This window comes from Lingula anatina, chromosome 9 (genome assembly GCF_051362555.1).
Source record: "Lingula anatina isolate TDL-2025a chromosome 9, LinAna3.0, whole genome shotgun sequence".
In the NCBI taxonomy this organism is placed as follows: Eukaryota; Metazoa; Brachiopoda; class Lingulata; order Lingulida; family Lingulidae; genus Lingula; species Lingula anatina.
In genome coordinates, this window is record NC_141775.1 from 13,992,333 (window position 1) to 14,012,667 (window position 20,335).

At 35.7% G+C, this 20,335-nt stretch overlaps 2 protein-coding genes and 1 long non-coding RNA gene across 5 annotated transcripts in view; 1 reads left to right on the forward strand and 2 right to left on the reverse strand.

The window, feature by feature from the left end:
* LOC106167081 (protein mono-ADP-ribosyltransferase PARP12-like) lies at positions 1 to 11,211 on the reverse strand. Its single transcript, XM_086995448.1, has 8 exons — positions 10,935 to 11,211; positions 9,452 to 10,560; positions 8,452 to 8,610; positions 7,787 to 7,973; positions 3,602 to 3,855; positions 2,868 to 2,988; positions 2,415 to 2,536; positions 1 to 1,726 (listed from the first exon to the last, which is right to left on the reverse strand). The coding sequence occupies exons 1-8, from the start codon at positions 10,941 to 10,943 to the stop codon at positions 1,321 to 1,323; spliced, it is 2,367 nt and encodes a 788-aa protein (XP_086851574.1). The 5' UTR covers positions 10,944 to 11,211; the 3' UTR covers positions 1 to 1,320.
* The window catches only part of LOC147759952 (uncharacterized), a 38,511-nt gene that overhangs the window by 4,075 nt on the left and 14,101 nt on the right, over positions 1 to 20,335 (reverse strand). The gene's annotated exons all lie outside the window — the stretch shown is intronic.
* The window catches only part of LOC106174090 (uncharacterized), a 27,748-nt gene continuing 18,167 nt past the window's right edge, over positions 10,755 to 20,335 (forward strand). For 2 of the 3 annotated variants that reach the window (XM_013555482.2, XM_086995454.1), the window contains exons 1-10: positions 10,755 to 10,912; positions 13,143 to 13,498; positions 13,755 to 13,831; positions 14,751 to 14,889; positions 16,267 to 16,388; positions 17,057 to 17,143; positions 17,787 to 17,873; positions 18,735 to 18,823; positions 19,238 to 19,457; positions 19,797 to 19,922. In XM_013555482.2, coding sequence (XP_013410936.2) covers positions 10,793 to 10,912; positions 13,143 to 13,498; positions 13,755 to 13,831; positions 14,751 to 14,889; positions 16,267 to 16,388; positions 17,057 to 17,143; positions 17,787 to 17,873; positions 18,735 to 18,823; positions 19,238 to 19,457; positions 19,797 to 19,922 — 1,423 coding nt within the window. In that variant the 5' untranslated portion in view covers positions 10,755 to 10,792. Of the gene's footprint in view, positions 10,913 to 11,813; positions 11,872 to 13,142; positions 13,499 to 13,754; positions 13,832 to 14,750; positions 14,890 to 16,266; positions 16,389 to 17,056; positions 17,144 to 17,786; positions 17,874 to 18,734; positions 18,824 to 19,237; positions 19,458 to 19,796; positions 19,923 to 20,335 lie in introns of all 3 variants that reach the window. The other variant, XM_086995453.1, reaches the window with a different exon arrangement.

Here is a 20,335-nt window from a genome sequence, read left to right on the forward strand (position 1 = left end):
TTAATCCATATTTTCTAAAAATGGTTAATGAATCCATTCTGGCATACAAAGTTAGTCCATTCTTTCTAAAAGTGGAATATTATATTATTCTTCGAGTTGTTTACAATGTTTTATTATGAAATATGAATCTCATATCAGAAAATGTCTCTTTAATGTTTATGAATCCTGTAAGTTTGAATATAATGGGCTTTCCATGTATTGTGATGTTTGCATTGCGTATCCAGTATAACATTCATTGCATTATGCTGAAAACTACACAAAACAAAAAAACAGCATTACTTTTCCAAAAATGGTCAGATCATGCTGAATTTTGAACTCTACCTGTATTTAAGTTAGTCCTGTAAGTTTTTAAAACAACAGGTCTAAGTTATTCCCTTAATTGTGCAAAATATTTTGTTTATGAAGAAGTGCTCAGTGGCAATGGCACACACGAACAGTATTTTATATAAAAGAAATAGAAAATCCCCCCCCCCACAAACACACACAATCTCTCCCAGACTTTCCCCCTCCCCAGGTTACGTAAATAATGATAGTGAGCTACAAAAAGAAAACCACTTTTAAAAGTTGTTGCTTATTTATGACAAGGGGTAGTGGTGAAAGAATTAAAAATGACAGTTCATCAAAGGTATGCCTGGATTAATGAGATTATCTGTTTTCCCAACCTTAACCTGGGGATGCACCTTGATTAAAGGCAGGCAACGTGATTAAAGGAGGAGAGGTAAAACAGATAAAAGTGTCAGTTGTTTCATCAAAGGGATACCTGAATGAATGAAATTACCTGTTTATCCCAACTTTACCTGGTGATACATTTTAATTAAAGTTCAGATGTTTATTTTATGATATTCCACACTTTAGGTGGGGGGTGGGGGGGTGGGGTGGGGTGGGATCATCTGTGTGTGTGTGTGTGTGTGTGTGTGTTTGGGGGGGGGGGGGTGGGATTGTTCTGATGTACCAACCAGCTTAATCTGATAAACAGATTGCCTCATATTTTCTCTTAGCAAAAATTTAGCCTTCTACTGCACAGTACACTCACACTGGAGGTTCCTGCACATGCAGTGTGGCACATCTTGTACACAATGTTCTACACAATGTTGTACACTTTTCATCTTGTCAAGGGTAAATAATTTTCATTTCTTTTTTTAATTTCAACTTCCTACAGCAGGCTTTATTTATTTTGTTTTGTTTGTTTTATTTTTTATACTTTGTTTTTTTTTCAGTTTAGCCAACCTTTTGCTGTGGTTCTCATGTAAAACTATTTACATGAGATTTGACAAACTTTAACCATTTGAAGGTCTTGCGACCAAATGATCACCAGACAACTTACTTATATTTTATCAGATATTCAGGGTAGGCTTGCTCAGACTTAAATATGACAAAAATTGATGGTGCATCCTCACTATCAACACAGGAATCATATAGATCACCGTGTGGTCGTGAGGGATCTTTTGGTGGGGGGCGAACGAAATCTCTCCTCCCTCTAGTATAAGTGCCAACCAAGACTTTAGAAACTAACAACTGCTTAGAGTCAGTATAGTTATCAGAATAGCTAGCCTGACTTGCAAAATAGCTGCCTTTTCCATAAACAGTGCCAGAACTCATCCCACTTATTCTTGGGTCAAATCCTTGCTGGCAAACTGCAGGGATGTATCTTTCCTTGGTACCATGAAACAGATAGCGCTCTTCAACTCCTCCTGGTGGCTGTTTCTTTTCCATCCACAATTTTTTCCTAAAAAATAAATAAATAAAAATAAATAAATAAATAAATAAATAAATAAATAAATAAATAAATAAAATATGATCAATTAAAAATAGAATGATTATCAACTTCCAGAATATTTGAATAGAATCACCAATGTGAAAATTTACAATGCAATGCGTGACATTTATGTTTAATTTGGCGTTAATTCAACATTCAGTAGTATACATATAACATACACTGCATGTAATTTAATTAATCATATAAAGTATTATATTCAAAATTCAAAATTTTAATCAATTGCAGATTGAATTAATATCATTTCAAAAATGAAAATAAAAACTCATCTGCTTGTACATATGATGAACCTCACTTGCAAATATTAGAAACGTGCCAAATCAATCTTTATAAGGTGGTAGGAAAAGGTAGGCCAATTTGTTCTAGCTATTTCTATTAGCAATACTATTGTGTTGAAGATTAACGTGACCTTGACCTATGACCCAGCAACATCAATACCAAATATGAGGACTGCAGACCAATTATTAATCCTTTTCTTTTTATTTTTCAGAGAAGGTCAGGTTACAGATATACCAACTAAGAGGCAAATTAACAGATCACCCGACAGGTCCAAAAGGGGGGACATTTATTGAAATGAAGTAATATAAAAAAAGTAAAATCTTTAACATCCAGACTGTTCCCGATTTTTTTACATGTTTACCTGGAATATCCATCCCAGATCTCTTGATTTTGTATTCTCTCGACTGAAGAAATTGTGTAATGTGACATGGATGAACGAAAGAGTTTTGAAACCTCTACAAACTCTCGGTGTGTTTGTGGGAGCTGCAATTTTTTCAAAAGAATAATAAAATCTATAAAAAGAGATGAGTTAAGAGTCATTAATGTATCAAATTATTAAACAATATTAAAATTAACATATGCATGTACATGAAAGGGTTGCAGTAGGATATTTATAATGAGTCACAGTAAATAATACTGATCTACTGTAACATGTGTACATATACCCATTATATACCTCCTCCTCAATGACCAATACCCACTACTGCCTTAGTTTACTTTCAAAATTCTGCTCTTAATTTGTTGTCTAACATCCAGACAAGTTAAGCAATACTAGTACATATGGTCCAAGAAAGGAAGAAAGGTTTTCACTCACCTTTACCAGTTGATAAGAGTTACTGATCATTGGTGCCGTGGTGTCCCAGTGAGAAGGTACACCAGGTGGGGCAGTAGAGACTGCTGCTGAGGCATCACCAGGTTGCCTTCTGTCAGATGATCTGAAATATACCCACATGTGGTAATTTTGTATTATAATAATATTTATGTTCTTAGCTTGATAATGATATGTGATTAAATTACCTTACACCTGTATATAAATTGTAATGTAATGAAGCTAGATCATGATAATAAAGATTCTAATAATAATGCCAGATGGGAAATATCTAATATTTTCTTTCGTTTTTGGCTAAAATTTACTGTAATATATGGTAACTTTTACAGTAATTAACACATCAGATGAAATGCCAGTATAAGGTTCAAGCTTTGAGATCATTAATTAGTACTTGTTAAAGTTATGGATGATCAAATGCCAATACATTTATTATAAAAAGTAGTAATATAATGTATAAACTTCTACCACATATTACCATACACATATTTTCACATGAACATTACCAGTATTTATTCCTTCAATGGTCAAGACGAAGATCTTAACCAAAGTAATTAAGTCTCACACAGTATAAGGATTTAAAAAAAAAAACTGAAGTCTTTATTTCTTTTCATCTAAACCACCTGATAATTATAATGACTTAAAGGCATGATATATGTAACACATTTTACTGTATTCACAACTCATTCTACAAAAAAAAGTGTTTGCAATGCAGTGCTTACTTTTGCCTTAATGCCTGTGTGAATTCCTCAGGTGAGACATAAACAGGTCTTCTGCGCACTTTTCTTTCTGTTCCAATACGGATATTTTTCTGAACCATTTTCTCAAAATCTAAAACATATTGATGTTCTGGTGTTTCAAAATCAATTTCTCCAAGTTTGTCTTCCAAGAATGCTGCTTCTATTTTCTTTGAGTCCACAGTAGATTTGAAACTAAGTGCTCCTATCAGTAGGCCTGCAACTGGAGCTGGAGTGCCCTGGAAAAGAACAATTAAAACTCAGTACCACAGACCCTTGCTATGACTACTTTTTTTTCTTGTGTTAGATCAACTTAGATGTAAATTGGGGGCTGTAACAATAGTCTGAAGGTTCGGTTACGTACCTATACTCCCCCGCACCGATACTCCCTTGCACTGATACTCCCCCGCTTCTTTACATCCCCGCACCGATGCTCCCCTGCACCGATACTCCCCCGCTTCTTTACATCCCCGCTCCGATACTCCCCCGCACCGATACTCCCTCGCACCGATACTCCCCTGCTTCTTTACATCCCCGCACCGATACTCCCCCGCACTGATACTCCCGCGTACCGATACTCCACAAAAACACTACTCCCCCAAGGCATAGATTCCCTTGGCTTTGTAAACCCCATTCGTAATTTACAACACTTTCTATAATGCTTTTTTTTTCAAGATGCACCACCCTCTTTGGACCAAGAATTGACTAATTTTATTCGAAATATATTGGGAAAAATAAAGAACGTTACACGAAGTCAATCTCAGACTTAATGTGCTTGACAGTACGTAGGTCTACAGCTCTTCCTTGTGATTTTTGAGAAATGTTTTTGCAAAATTAATTTCGTTCTCCTACTGTACTCAGTAGTTACTGTATATATATTGTACGGCCTTTTATTTATTTATTTATTTATTTATTTATTTATTATTATTTTTATTTTTTTATTAACTTAAGGCAAAGTTAGTTTTAATCTAAGATAACGCAGCTATGTCTTTTTTTTCAGGCAACGATGAATTCGTAAAATTATTAAGTAATAAAGAAGAAGTGCTTAAGCGCTTCGTTTTCTGTCTTTTTCCTCCAACCTTCTTTTCTGCTCTTTAAGCTTCTTTCCCTTGTCTTTTGAATCTGAATTAGATTAGAATCTGAATTGAGCAAAATTCAAAAAGACCAAAATGTGAAGAAAAATGGGAACAAGAGTTAGGTATCAAAATAGACTGGCAACTAACGTATACCAATGCCCTGGTCAAAGTTAAAGAAATAAGATTGAAATGGTTTAATTTCAGAATAAACCACAGAATTTTGGGTACCAAAGAGTTGCTGTTTAAATACCATATGATCGAGAATCCTCTTTGTAGTTTGTGCAACAAACAGGCTGAAACGATAAAGCATCTATTTATGGACTGTGAATTAGTAAAGCTTTTCTGGACAGAGGTTGAACTATGGTTAAGTCAAATTACAGGAAATGTCTTCAAAATACTGCCATCTGATCTCATTTTTGGAAGTAGCGATAAAGTTAAAAACCTTGTAATTCTTCATTCTAAATTTTTTATTTTCAAAAGTACAAAATTAAATTCTAGATTGCTACTTAAATCAGAACTTAAATCTACTTTAATGAGTATAGCAAATCAAAACATATAGTTATTGTTTCAGTTTGTCTTTTTTACTTTTTATTAATTATTAGTTTACTTCTAATTATACATGTTTATAAATCTGTATATCTTTGTTTGTATATAAATAGGGTGTGCGTGCTAGTGTGTGTGAGGTTGGGTATGTGTGAGTGTGTGCAGGAGCCTTTATTTAAATAAAAATTAAAAAATTGTGATAAAAATAGATAAGTCACTCTGGTACACTTCAAATGTTATCAATTCCTTATCAACCTGAATGTTTAACGTACCATAAAAAATTTAATTAATATAACATAGTATATTTTCTCTTTAGTGTGAGAGTGGGAGTGACTGTAGTTTTCTTTTTTGTACTACATATATGCTGTATTTGTGAAGTATTGTGTCAATAAAAAAAAAAAAAATTCAAAAATTTTGAAAATTGTTGCACAACGAAATTGTCGAGACACGAGCATGCGTTGTGAACACGCCTTTCATACTCGCAGTCCCGTCGTGTTTTCGATTTTGTTCGTTATAGATGTGAGGGCGTGCGCCATACTCAACACGCAAAGGGCTCTTTCTCCTTCATTTCTTGCGGCGTGCATCTTGGACCAGGCAAGTCTCACTTGCAAACCAATCGCAAACTCCTTAGAAAGGGAGCAAATTACGCTTGTGGCCTCGCTGTTCGCAGATTATTCGTGGAATCTATTGCAAATGTTCAATATCCTCCGTACGTGCTGTCATACATGTGAACTCGAAATTTTGCATAAAGGACTTGTGTGGTACATGAGATTCTCCGCAAAATTTGGACTTAAACGGGTCGTAGATTTTGATCCACTTACCTAGACTGACCCTAACCTGTATAATTAAATGGATGGTTGACTCTGTTACTCGATCCTCAGTTTCGTCAAAATTGCATAGGGGGAGTAATGATGCGGGGGAGTATCGGTGCGGGGGAGTAACGGTGCGGGGAAACAACAACGCGGGGGAGTATCAGTGTGGGGGAGTAACGGTGCGCGTATAACGGCAATTTTACAGGGGGTTTATCGATGCGGGGATCTATCGGTGTGGGGTCGTATCGATGTGCATAATGCAAAGATTTACTAAGGGGGAGTATTGGTGCGGGGGAGTAACGGTGCAGGGGAGTATCGGTGCCGGGGAGTAACGGTGCGGGGGAGTATCGGCATGACCCCGAAGGTTCAATAGTCTGAAGGTTCATTGGTCCAAGTGTTCACTATAGAACCTTTGGACCAATGAACCCTAGATTAAAAAACTGATGAAAATGTTACCATTTTTCGGACCAATGAACCTACAGACTATCGAGACGCCCCTGTAAATTGTAAATCATCTTCAGTTTTTAATTATGTACTGTACGAGACATTCAGAATATATTACTGGCACAGGACTTCAGTTCCATGGTATTTCATAGTAGCAAATTGAAATGCCAATAAGACAAAAATGAAAATTTCAAATAAAACTGCAGAACTCCAAGAAAAATTATCCATTAAAGATGCGATTAAAATTTGACTATTAATTTAGTGCCATAAATCATAACAGTGAGTTTGAGGATAAAAAAAAGTCACACTGTTATCCATAAATTGCATAAATGATGTAAAGTGTATAGTGACGCCGACCCCACTGACAGCAACATTCATGATAATGTATGTACACACTATCTGTACATAAAAAACAGTATTTATTTTCTATAATATGTATTTTCTCTAAATATGAATGAATTTGTGTCATGCATGCTATGTAATGAAGAAGTTGGTAAAATTTCAGGGAAAATTTGTTTCTTTGTTACATAAGTGTCTAAATTTCAGGGAAATTTTATTTCTTTGTTACATACGTGTCTAAGACCCCATTCCCATAGATTTTAGATCAATCTATCCCTGTGGGGAGTCTCACTAGAATTACTGTCAGCTTAGCTGGCTTAAGCGTCTGTCCCGCCCACTAAAAGCTGTAAGGGGGTAATTAACTAAGGTGCGCGCTTGGCTGACTGCAATTTAGCGTGAACCCCCAGGGCGTTAGGTTGATCTAAATCTAAATCTCTGGATCGATCTAAATCTCTGGGAATGCACCCCAAGAGGCCATTCAGAATAGAAAATCCAAGGACCCTATGGCGGACCCTACATGAAAGAAGAGCTGACTAATCTGCTGATGGTCTCCCCACCTCCACACACGCTGTCCATGCAGGGGTCTAGCTATTAAACATTGGAGATGTGATTTAATCCATTTAATGGCATGTGTGGAGGCATGGAGACCATCAGCAGATTAGTTAGCTCATTTGACGGCAAAGCGGATAATACGCATGCGCAGAAAGCTCATTTTCCTGCAAATTCAATAACGACATTTGCGATAACTGACTTCATTGGGGATGATTTTTTTTCGAAGAACCGACAAAAAATTGAAAATTGCGCCCAGGATGTCATCCATAAAAATAAAAAAAGTGTCACCTAAGTGTCTATACTGCACCACAACATCAACCTCCTTCAGAGAGGGGAGCAATTTTAGTTCTCGGCATAGGTGTTACTAATATTTACCTTTGACACATCCTGTTCTTGTCACTAACCTGTTTTTCATATTCAGACCACTGTCCAAACTCATCCTTCCAATACCACAACCAACATGTGCTGAAGGCTCTAGAAGCTGGTGTCGCCACCTCTGAGGACAATGTGGACAGCCTACGGATCTCCAAAAGTTGGTGATCACCAGAGCTTCTGATTGTCATGGTCAAGAAGCTGACAGAGCACTGATGCCTGTAACAATATAACATAGACGATTATAAGTATGAATTTTAAAAATTAACATCAAAATTTAAAGTATCATAATGGCTAGAATTCAAAATATTGTATCCAACCTAATGGCTGATTTTGTGATATCATTTTATTGCCTTTCACTGCATGGTTATTTGCACTTGATATTACTATGCTATCTTAAACATGTTTCAATGTAATTGCTAGTAACAGAATATGATGTAACAAAAATCACTTAAACCACCCTATTAATATGAAGCCAAGTTTACATCTTTATGAAATAAATAGTAAATTGATAATTATCTTGAAGAAAGAGGAAGACTACTGGGTACTGTGTATCCTGTATGACGGTTGTATATATATGTCACTTTATAATTACGTATCTGTGTTCATACCAGTCTATGTGCACCATAGTCCTATTTTTCTCCTATTTTTTTCTTGCTAGCATCACGTTTGACTGAAGAATTAAAACTAAACTTACCCCTTAAGACATATCATCACTTCAGTTTTCTGAGGATTGCAGAATTCTTTTTCCAGATGTTTTATTTGCTGTAGGTCTAGAAGATCTGCCCATTCACCACTCCCAGTTACATCCCTGCACTGCCAGTGATACGGCAACCTGAGAGGGTTGTGGAATTTTCTGAAAGAAGAAAAATGATAACTTCAGTAATTTATATCAAAGAAGTCATGGTGGCAAGAAGTAGATAGACTAACTACAAGTATATACATGTATTGTTCAATAACATACATGTTCTTGTACTTGAATACAAAGTTCATTCCAACTGAAAGAAAAAACGTCATACCAGGGGTATACAAGTGCCTTAGAGAAAAGGGTTAAAAATATGAGCATAAAGTGGGACAATATTACAAAATTTATTGTCAACGGAAAATTTGATGTAGAAAAAGTAAGATTCGCATACTATGAGAAGAAAGATTTTTTAGATATGCATCCTATCCCTTGAGCCAACAGCATTTGGGTGTTTGACACTCTACTGCACATGCATATTAAGCACAATATCTACTTTCATATCTCTCTAGACACCTGTGTGTGCTTGTTTGAAGATAGATCCATGTTTCTTAATGTCCCAAAATCATATTTCTATTTTTACACAAAACTACTTTTCTTTCCCAATTCAGACCTTAAAATTATAAAACCCCTCAAATAAAAGTTGGCGAAGAGTACTTGATGTCAATATTTTTTCTGAAAAGACATATTAGTGCATGAATTGGTGATGGTCGTAGGGACTGACCAGTCACTTAAAATAAATCATTAAATAAAACTGGCATAAAACATTGGATCCAGACATTTCAAACACAAAGTTGGGTTAACTGAGAGAAGGTGAGTGAGATGAAAGGATCGATCTGGTAATTTTTTTAAGGAAAAAAATGCAGTTTGGTGGAAAAGTTGCATTTAGGATATCTTTTATGTTTCTTCTCCTGATAATCAAATTTCTCCTCACACAATACAGGGGTTACTGTACCTGCATGACTGCCCATAGTTACACTTGCCACGAAGATGGAAAGTACATATTTCATCATCACCGTAGATACTAGCACAAGTACTTCCCATGGCTGCTGGCAGGTGCTGGACACTGGCCTGGTGTCTGGGACTACCTGGACCAACTGCAGAGCCTTGGTCACTTTGCCTGTACCCTGTCATGGGTGCTGGCATGTGCTGGACACTGGCCTGGAGTCTGGGACTACCTGGACCAACTACAGGACCTTGGTCACTTTGCCTGGACCCTGTCACTTTTCCTGCATCCTTTCTCTGCTTGGGTGAAGAGGACAGAGGTGGCTGACTGGATGATGATGACGTCATGCTTCCAGAATCAGACGTCATATCCATGCCTTCAAGTGCATCGCGTATTTCTGCCAGAGTTTCTTTAGGACTCCTGTTCACATTGATTCCATTCTTTTCCAACACTGCCTTCGGTTGTGGATCATAGATGTTGTGCGATCGTTTACATTTTTTACCAAAGCGACAAGATCCCAGCAAGTAGTGTTTACACACATGCAGAAATGGGCAGGAAGATGCTGAAGACTCCGCACGACACCCTTTGGCAACATTGTAAAACTTGCAAGGTTTAGGCACTGTTCTCGCACTACTGTTCATCACAGTCTTCAGTGCTCTTTCATCCAGTCCACTCAGATGGTGTTCAAACAGTGCATGCTGATTGTGATCAGTGGTCAGATCATGGCCAAAATGGCAGTTGGGGGTGAATTTACAAGTGCCATTCAAGTAATATTTACACAGATGTAAGTTGTCACAAAGTGAGTCTTGGCAAGTGGACTTTCTTGTGCAGTGTTCTGCGCAGTAATCAATGGTGGTTATCGCTTTTACAAAGTCCACTATGTTTCCTCCAAACCTTGTAGTTTCTGTTTTGAAATTATTTGGATACATTTGCAGAAAACCCCAATATTCCTCAACTGGTAAGTTTCTCAATGCTTTTCGTCTTTTCATCTCACTCTTCAAGGCACCATATTCCATCTTTCCTCCATGTCTGCTCAATATTTTGTAAATGGCATTAATATAATCAGCTCGACCGCCGTATTGATGCGCCATTTCACTTTCTCTTTCGAGTTTGTCTTCCTGGTAGCAGAGGGGAGTGATCAATATCAAGATAGGCTAAATACTTACTGCCTATGAACTTTACTTTTCACTCTATCTCATACCATCATTTAGAATAACGGTTTGACGCAAAATTTAATTTAAAAAAATAAAAATTAAACCCGAAATAAAGCGACACATCAACCGCCACTCATCAATGAAGTGACTTCTGTCTTGTTTTTGAAAGCCTGTTTACGTACGGGCACTTTCAAGTATGGCCGCTTCCTTGGAGAGCGAAATTTACAATGAAGTTCGTAAACTAAGAAAGAAGCTGCGTCAGATAGAAAATCTCCAGAGATTAGACAGAGAATTGACTGAAGAGGAAGAAGTTAAGGTTGGGAAGATATATAAATTACCTCAAACATTTGTCATTGTTAAGGGGCCTCCCTCTTTAGAATTTCTTCAACGCAGTAACTCTGCATCTCTGCGTCCTCAAAGCCAAGTACCATCTGAAAGCACCTCAGTGTGCGAGATGACGGGAATGTCGCCTTTTTTATCAGAATGGTGCACGTAAATCGCTCGATTAAATTGTTCAAAAGAAACGCCGAAAATTCATGCGTGCTTGTAATTATGGTCTACATAAAATGCACAATACAGCGCAAAGCACTATAGAACGACGTCGGAGGGGTGCAGAAGTACGCAAAGACGTGCAAAGATGCGCAAAGACGCGACAAGACAGGTTTATTGAATAAATAAACACCAACTTAGAGTCACATATGATTCTCTATGATACAAAAACTGTAAGAATTTGACTTAGATAAAAATACACTAACTATGAAGTAGTGCTAGAAATTGTCTTAGATAAAAAATAGAAGCATATGTAACCAAGGAGTTATAACAGAAGGAGATTACACGCAAGCCTCTCTATTGTCCGATGTCTGTTACGGTGGGCGGAGCTAGCTACGGGGGGGGGGGGGGGGGGGGGCTCCTGTCTCAAGGTTATAACTCCTTGATGTAACTCTAAGTTGATGTTTATTTATTCAATTAACCTGTCTTGTTGCATCTTTGCGCGTCTTTGCGTACTTAAGTATGACCGGTCACAAATTGACTTTCTATCTCAAGAAAAGTTTGATTCTTTTAATTTCGAAAACAATTGTTTTAAAGCTTATAATGATGAATTTCATCAGATGTTTTTACAACTTACAGTAACAGCCTAGTGTATATTTGTCAGAGAATAATTTCATCAGCCGTGTTATACTAGTATATGTTGTAAGAATGAAGTAATTTTTCTTCAGTCTACAGCTAATATTGACAAAGATGAGATCAGTGGAATTTGGAGAGATTCTAAGAATGGTAATTGAAACCACCTACTTCAGATTCCAAAGTAAAGTATATATGAACAGCCATGGGTTCACCTCTTTCCCCAATTTTATCCAACTTTTTCATGGAAGAATTTGAAAAGAAGGCACTAGCCACTGCAGTTCACCCTCCCAAATTCTAAAGACGATACATAGACAACACAGGAATGGTCATCCAAAGTCAACACCAAGAGGAGCTGTTTGCACACATCAGTGTCAAACAACATTCACACATCAAATTTACTATGGAGAAAGAGGATTATAAACAGCTATCCCTACCTATGCTGTACCTAAAACTGACCATAAAAGGAAATACAATCACAGCAGACATATATTGTAAACCCACCCACACAGACCAATATCATTGGGAGTCACACCATCCCGTATATGAAAAACTAGGGATTGTAAAGACACTTATGTATAGGGCTGAGACCTTAATTGGTAAAGGACAGAGAGACACATTAAAAGAAGGGGACAGGCATTAAAAGAAGGGGAAAAGATGGGCAAGAAACAAAGACAAAGAAGTGCCTACACTATAGCTCATAATAGTGATAAAAAAGAGAAGAAACAAGTCATTGTATTACCCTACAACAGGGGGGTCTCAGAATGCCCACAACGGACATTTAACAAATACAACATCAACTTGTACAACAAAGCAGGGTTCACCATCCGGAATGCAGTAGTAATTCCCAAAGACCCATTAGACAGCAATGAAAAGTGTGGAGTAGTCTATGAAATGGAATGTGGGGGGGGGGGGGGGGTTGGAAATCCCCCACAGTTTATATATATATATATATATATATATATATATATATATATATATATATATATATATATATATATATATATATATGTCCATGCACCTAGTGTCATTATTATCTTCTTATTTTTTTGGGGGTATAAACACTGCCATCTTGCAACTTGCATGAAAATGAGGCACTACACATGCATGCAGACTTTGTACCAGGGGTATTTCTAGATATTTGACTGGCTAGTCATTAAAAATTAAAGTATTTTTAAAATTAAAAATGGAATAAGACATCAAGTCCAAATGCAGGAGTAGTGATTCCTGAGTAGGAAAAAATTGCTCTTTATCCCAGGAATCTCATTGTGGCAGGTAAATCCTGTCAACCATTCCTTTAATTACATTTGCCCCTGAAATGAATGGACTAAGAGTTTCACAGAAAACCATAAAAAGCATTAACTAAAATTCCAACATTTTCATATGAAGTTAAAGTTAACACTGGGACTATTCTTTTTATCAAGGTTTCCAAGAAACTGCCCATAAGACTACAACTCCAAGATTTATTATCTCAAATCCCAGAAGAAGATATTCCACTTCACAGTAGAGCTGCCTCCAGTTCTGCTGTTAACAGTGCCACCTACAGTACAGCAGAGAGTAATGTCAGTTGGAGCACTGCAGACAGCAGCACTATATCCAGCCCAGACACAGTGACTGTCATATCACCTGCCAGGCCCAGGACTGACACAGAGAGTGGGGAGGGGGTGGGTGGAGGGGCTGAAGTGGAGGAGGACGAGGAAAGAGATAATGAGAAAGTAACCACAGACATGAAACACAGTGAAATCAGTGATGGAGACAACATGAAAAGAAAAAGTGACAGGTACATGCAATGATATGTGTACACATTATTAATTACCAGGACATTAAAAATTATAACTCTGAATCTTACTTTTCTATATTTCAATTTATTATATTTAGAAAGTATTTTATTTGAATTTATAATGATTTATGTCCACATATTTTTTTTAAATTAAAAATAAGTTGTGTGTAGTAAACAACAATACTGCAAATTTAGGTGCAAATTCCTACTGCCTATTTTTCTGTACTTTTTAATCAGTGAATGTTTTCATCTGTAGTCAAAACATCCCAAATGAAACCATCTCAGAATCTCAAAGAACTCAGACAGTGCCAAAGAAAAAGTCCAAGAAAGCAGGTATGCTCAATTCATAACAACCTTTTTGATAACAGTAAAGCCAGAAAAAATTGAGTAGGTTAATAAGCATAATTGAAGCTAATTTGTTTAGTCAACCAGTTATTTTTAATGCACTGAGGATTTATTTCTTCAGCAGTCCACAATGAGTAATCTTGAGTAAAAACGGTTCCCCCCCCCGACGATCCAAAAATGTATCTCCAGGTAAAGGTGGGGTAAACAGATAATCTTAGTCATCTAGGTATCACTTTGATGAACTAACTGACACTTTTTATTGTATAACCCACATGTCATCTGTCTTTAATCAAGGTCCTTTTCAGGTAGAGATGGCATAAACAAATAATCTCACTCATTCAAGTATCCCTTTGATGAACTCTCAGTTTTAATTGTTTTACCATTACCCCGTGACTTGAAAATGACAGCTTTTGAAACTTTTTTCTAGTGTCATTATTATCATTTATTAACCTTCACAAAACTCACTAGCATAAAATGGAATGCAGATAAAATGACATTTGTCTTTTTATAGATAGATTGATAAAACAGTAGTTTTTGTTTTGAATAAAAATGACATGGCAAATTTGTTAAATTTGCATCTATAGCATCTGATAAATTAAGATTACTTCCCAGGTCTGTTAAAGACCTTCTAGAATCATATAATTAATAGCCAATCCTTGATTTTTTTTTCTCATTTTCGGTCTTCTTTCTTAATAACAGTAAAATATTCAAGGCATGTATAAATGCCTCAAATAAATAATTCAAAAGCAGTGTATTTGCTTTGCTAGGATAGGGGTGTGATTGATATATATATATATATATATATAGATAGATAGATAGATAGATAGATAGATATAGATATATATAGATATATATATATATATCTAAAACAATTTTTCTTATTTAATAATTATTATTCTCTTAACAGCCCACAAAGAACATGATGAGAAAGTTTTTAAGCTTCAGAAGGCATGGAGACAGTCTGAGTTTGTGGTCAGTTGTCTGGAGGGTCACAATGACCTGGTCATTTCTGTGGCTCTAGAGAAAGACTGGCTGCTGTCTGGAAGGTAGGCACTCTACACATATGGTAATAATAATAATAATAATAAGTTTATTTAGATATAGCAACCAAAAGGTTGAAGTTGTACGTAAAGTGCAGGGGCGGATGAGGCCGTCTTCTGGGTCTTCCGGAAGACCGTTAGATTTTCAAGTTTACATTTATTGGTGTCTTATCTTTTCTGTTGGAAGACGGTCAAAAATGGAGGGTAGATCAACAAAGATAGTTTGGAAGACTGTCAGAAAATATCTCTGGATCCGCCCCAGAAGTTATTGCTCAGAGCAAACTTTACAAATTAAAATATTTACATAAAGGATATACAATAAGACCAAAATAAGTTTGAAAAAGCACAGGACTCTAAAAGTTTGATAAAAGAAAAGGGGATAAAATAAAGTATGTACCAAAAAAAAAAAAAAAGACCAAGATTAGTTCCAAAATAAAACACAGACCACTAAATGTTTGATAAGGAAAACTACATAAAGTTTTTTTTTTAATGTTCGATTCTAAAATTTTGGTACACACAAATTTGACAGGCTGTACCTTAGTTTTCTTTGTGGTTTGCAGGTTAATAGGTTATTCAGCTTGTCAATTTTTTTTTTATTTTCAAAAAGAATGATTTGCAGTTTTATGGGCTACTCCTTTAAAGTAAGAAGCTTTGCTTTGACTAGGGCATCAATGCATGGTAACTCAGGGACTATAATTCTAAGTGACCTCAACTGGATGGATTCTATTATTTTGCAATGTTCCCTGGTAAATCTGGGGTGCCACACAGGACAAGCATATTCAACAAAAGACCAGATTAAACTGGTGCAGTTAATGCAATTGTGTACATGCTTTCTTATAGGTAAAATCAACATGTTCAGACCATTTAAAGTTGTTAGTGAGAAAAACACCCAAAAGTTTGAAATAGGACTCTTCAATCCTCTAATATCAACTGATTGACATTTTGGCACAGCTTGGGTAAAATTTACTGTCATAGATTTGTTTTGTGATGTTGAGTCTCATATCGTTTCTTTTTTTTGTCCAGTCAGTGATTTCATTTGTGGCCTGTTGGATGTTACTTGTAGCTTTAAAGTCACACACAGTTGTATCACAAAGTCGTAGTCTGGCTAGCTAGCCTTAAAGTTGTTGATCATGATAATTAAAAATAATGGACCCAACAATGTTCCTTGAGGGACGCCATCCTCATCAGTCTCTTCATTTCTCAAGAGAGCAACTGAAGCAATGTCAGCACGTGTGAAATTCCTGTATAAAATTCATTTTTTCGATATTATTTTGATAATGCAATGTACTTAAAAAAAACCTGACACAATTTTAATTTAAAACAAGTCTGAATGCTTGTCTGTATAAGCAAGTCACATAATTCTCTCAATATGATCTGTTTCAGTCGTGACACCACAATGAAGTTATGGGAAGGGAGTACAGGCAGGGAACTGCACAGTTTTGGTGGCCACACAGACAGCGTGACAGCAGTCCTCTTTATTCCAAAGGAAGATTGTGCTGATTTAGGTAAATGAACAGGATAAGATCAGATGGTACCACTGTAAGACAGGGGTCATTGATTATCAGTAATTTTGAATTGATATTAAGTATCTACTTTTTCTCATTTATTAAATATTGGGAAGTATATGTATTAAATGTCCTTTGTTTTGTTTCTTTATTTTATGATCATTAGTTTATTTCATTCCCCAGTTAGGGATATGTGTAAAATAGGCGAAACACCCCAATTTATAACGGTTTTCACAAATCTTACATTCTTGTCTCTACTTGTTTTTTTTAATTACCAAAACCATATACTTTTAATTGTTTTTAATTTTCACTTTTTCATCAGTTTGTAAGTATCATTTTGTGAAACAGTATAATTATTGTTAATTTGCTGCTTTACGTAATTCAATGCACTAGAAATGATAATTCTCACAGGACGCTTTCAAAGTGTGAATAAGTAAATAAAATCACTTCTAGTTACAGAGATATTTTGAAAACTTCATCAATTTCAGAGGCCAAGCAATGCATTTGGTTGAATTCACAACTCTTAAAATATTACTTATTTTTTTTAATGACAATTTTTTAAAGTTTCTACTGCAGATGTAAGGAATCAGGTAAACCAAATAGTATTACATGTTGAGTGAATTCAGTATATTTTGCCTGTCTAATTCCGCATATAATGTCCTTTTTAGCTGGCCAATATGAACTGGCCGAAGATGACCGTCTGCTGGTCAGTGGGTCCATGGACTGTGCCGTCAGACTGTGGTCACTTAAAACAGGTAAATACACCATGGAAATCATTTAAAAGTGTTTTACCTCTAAAATGGTTATGATTTACTTATGAGTAGGTCTCCTATAAAATTTGTATAATATTATGAATAGAAAATATTAAAATATTAATGGTTTGGATTTTCAGTTGCCTTATGTTAAAACAAATTTTAGCTTTAACAAATTATAATGTAAACTATTAAGCAATGTTTTGAATACCTGGAGATTTTCCAACTCATTTGGGCCTTCATCAGCTTGGGGCCTATTTCAATAAGTCTGAAGTAATGTTGCCAAATTAAAGCTTAGACGTCTAAACTTGGATATAGCCGACTCCCTAAAATTAACTTTGAGATATAGGTCCATGAACATTTTACAAAGACATTGCTCACAATAAATGTAATTGACATACTTAACTATTTGCCTGTACTGAGGGTTAGAAATCACTGTCAAGAAATTTGACTAGAGGGTTACATTGGAAAAAAATTGTTAAGTGACCTTTTATGTTCTTTCTGAAGTGCAATTGCTAGTCTTTTCTGGAACTAATTTTCCAATTTCATTATTGTTAACCAGGCCTTTATTGATGTCTGAAAAGTTAAACATTTTGTACTGATGCTGCCCCCTGATATAAATTCTGATATTTTTTTATGTACATAGGTTGCATGGTGAAGTCCATCTACACCTATAACCCTGTGACCTGCATGACATACTGTACGCCAGGCAGGCTACTGGTCACAGGCTCAAGTAAGTGGGAAATTACTTTACAACTGTCCAGACAGTAAGGAAAAGGGATTTTAAAACAATATTGACAGCAGACCAGGCTTAAAAATGCTGGTGGATTTAGATGGAAATTAACTGCAGTCAACACAGCCCTGTGAGCTCACATGAAACAGAAAGCTTCATAACCTGCTTCTGTACCTGTCAAGCCTCTCAACCTCATCAGAAGTCTCATAATTTAGGGACTTGTCTCTGGATTCAGAGACATATGTATAAATGTTTATTAATTTAGTCAATGAACACTGAAGGTTTATTTATTACCCAAAAGACTGTATGTAAGGCAGTATATAAGGAGAGGGTGACAATATCCTTGAAGTGAGTTTAATTTATGCTCATAAATGCAGAGTGACATATTCCAGTAATATACCTTATTCACTTTGCATTGTATATATCTGATTTTCATTATTGATCCACCTTTTACATTGAAAAACAAAACTACATAAATTAATGCATTGAATGACACTTATTTTAAGCTTTACTTAGATAAATCTTGGACAAATAAAATGAGACAAAATGCAGTAAAAATGGAGGAGTGGGAATAAACTTTTTCTGTTCTAACTTAAAACTCTCTGTATATTTGCCATATAATTATATTTGTTTTATATAAGGTTTTATTGTGAAGAGTCCAATAATGTGATAATTCCGTGTGGGATGCAGTCCACAAGTTCAGTGGGGAGCAAGAGCACGTATGATCTGCTTATTTGACACAGGGACCTAAAGGAAAGAAAGTGGCCCTTGGACCTCCATTTATTTATCTAAGGGTAAAGCAAAATTAATAACCTTTATTTTTTATAGTTAAACTGTACCTAATACCCATTTCTTTATCAGGTGGAGGCAAGGTGGAACTATGGAGTCTTGCGACTGGAGAAAATATCTGTTCATTGGTAGCTTTTGATGAGGCTACAACGTGTCTTAGGGTAAGTGACCTATGAGCTCCCTGATGCCTAGGGAGAACTTAATAGCATAACTCTGCCCTTTTCACTAGCAGGAATCAACTTTAAAAGGAAAAGTAATATGTATGAATATTGTAAATTTGGTTTCTTTGCCCTGTTTGCTGATTATTTGACTGTATATGTTTTCATTGTAATAAACATCAGGTATCACTATGAAAACAATCAGTAAGTCACAAAGTTGCCTTTTTCTTTTGAAGATGATATTTAATCTTGTTGGATAAAAGAAGAAGTAGTATTAGCAGTAGTATTATAATATATATATGGTGGCTGAGCATGTTTTCAGGCTTTGGGTAGAAACAGATGGTGACTGAGTGAAATTGCCTATTTTTAAATATTGAAATTGTTAAATGAGAAAATGAATATATCCATTTTTTCTAGATGGATGATGACAAAATTTACAGTGCCTCAGCAGATGGATTCATCAAAATTTTCACCATCAAAGATGGAAAACTAAGTCTTCTTTTTGAGTCAGAAGATGTTAAAGGAGTCAATGGAGAAGACTTGCTGTTAAGACACATTCGTTCCCTATCAACCAGTAAAGATACAATATACTATGGGGATGATGGGAGTAACCTCAAGGTGCTAAGTTGGAAACAAGGTATTATAGCAGTCTTGATTAACATATAGTACACTGAATGTTTTATCAAATCTTGAAGTACACTACTGAAAAAATGAACAAATGCTCTGATTAATAATTGATATTAAATATTATTAAATGACTGTATAATTTATTACTAAACAGACCTGTCGCAAGAGGGATTTTGCCTTTTTTTTCCTGGAAAAGGTCTGCTCTGAATAAAGTTTGATATATACATGTAGATACACCAAGGTTTCATGGTCAAAGGTCTGCTTTTTCAGAAAAAGAACCCCCTTTGAAATTGCTGGCTGTGTGTCTGACTAAAGCATGTTAAAGGTTTGAACATCAATTTCTTTATAGGTATTGTCCACAAGTTAAAGAATCATGTCTGTGAGTTTGGGTCTACAGATGCCGTGGCAGTTCTGGAGGACCAGGTGCTGCTGACAGCAGGGTTTGATCTAGATAATGGATGTGGGTATTTTAATGGTAAGAAAAATGTACTTGCTAGTAATATGGCAGTCAACCACTCAAGCAACATTTAGAATTATAATTATATGCTCCTGCCAACCTGGTGCAGGAGCAATAGAAAAGCCCTCAATCTGTGTACTGATCACACTGACCTAATTTTATTAGTAAAGGTTGTTTTTTTTTTAATCTGCAGCAGCTTATGCCTGAACTCCTAGCCTTTGTACTTCTTAGTAGAAAGAGTTTTATGAGTATCCAAAGCATGCTGTTTTTTATTGAGCAAAATGTTGGGGTATTCACCATGAATTTAAAAAATAAATAATATTTAACTATTTCACTGTTGGTCAGTGCTTGTATAAGAAATAAAAAATTTCCCACTCTTAGTAGCAGAATTAAAATTTATTTTTGAACTAAGTACCTGAGCTTAATTTATA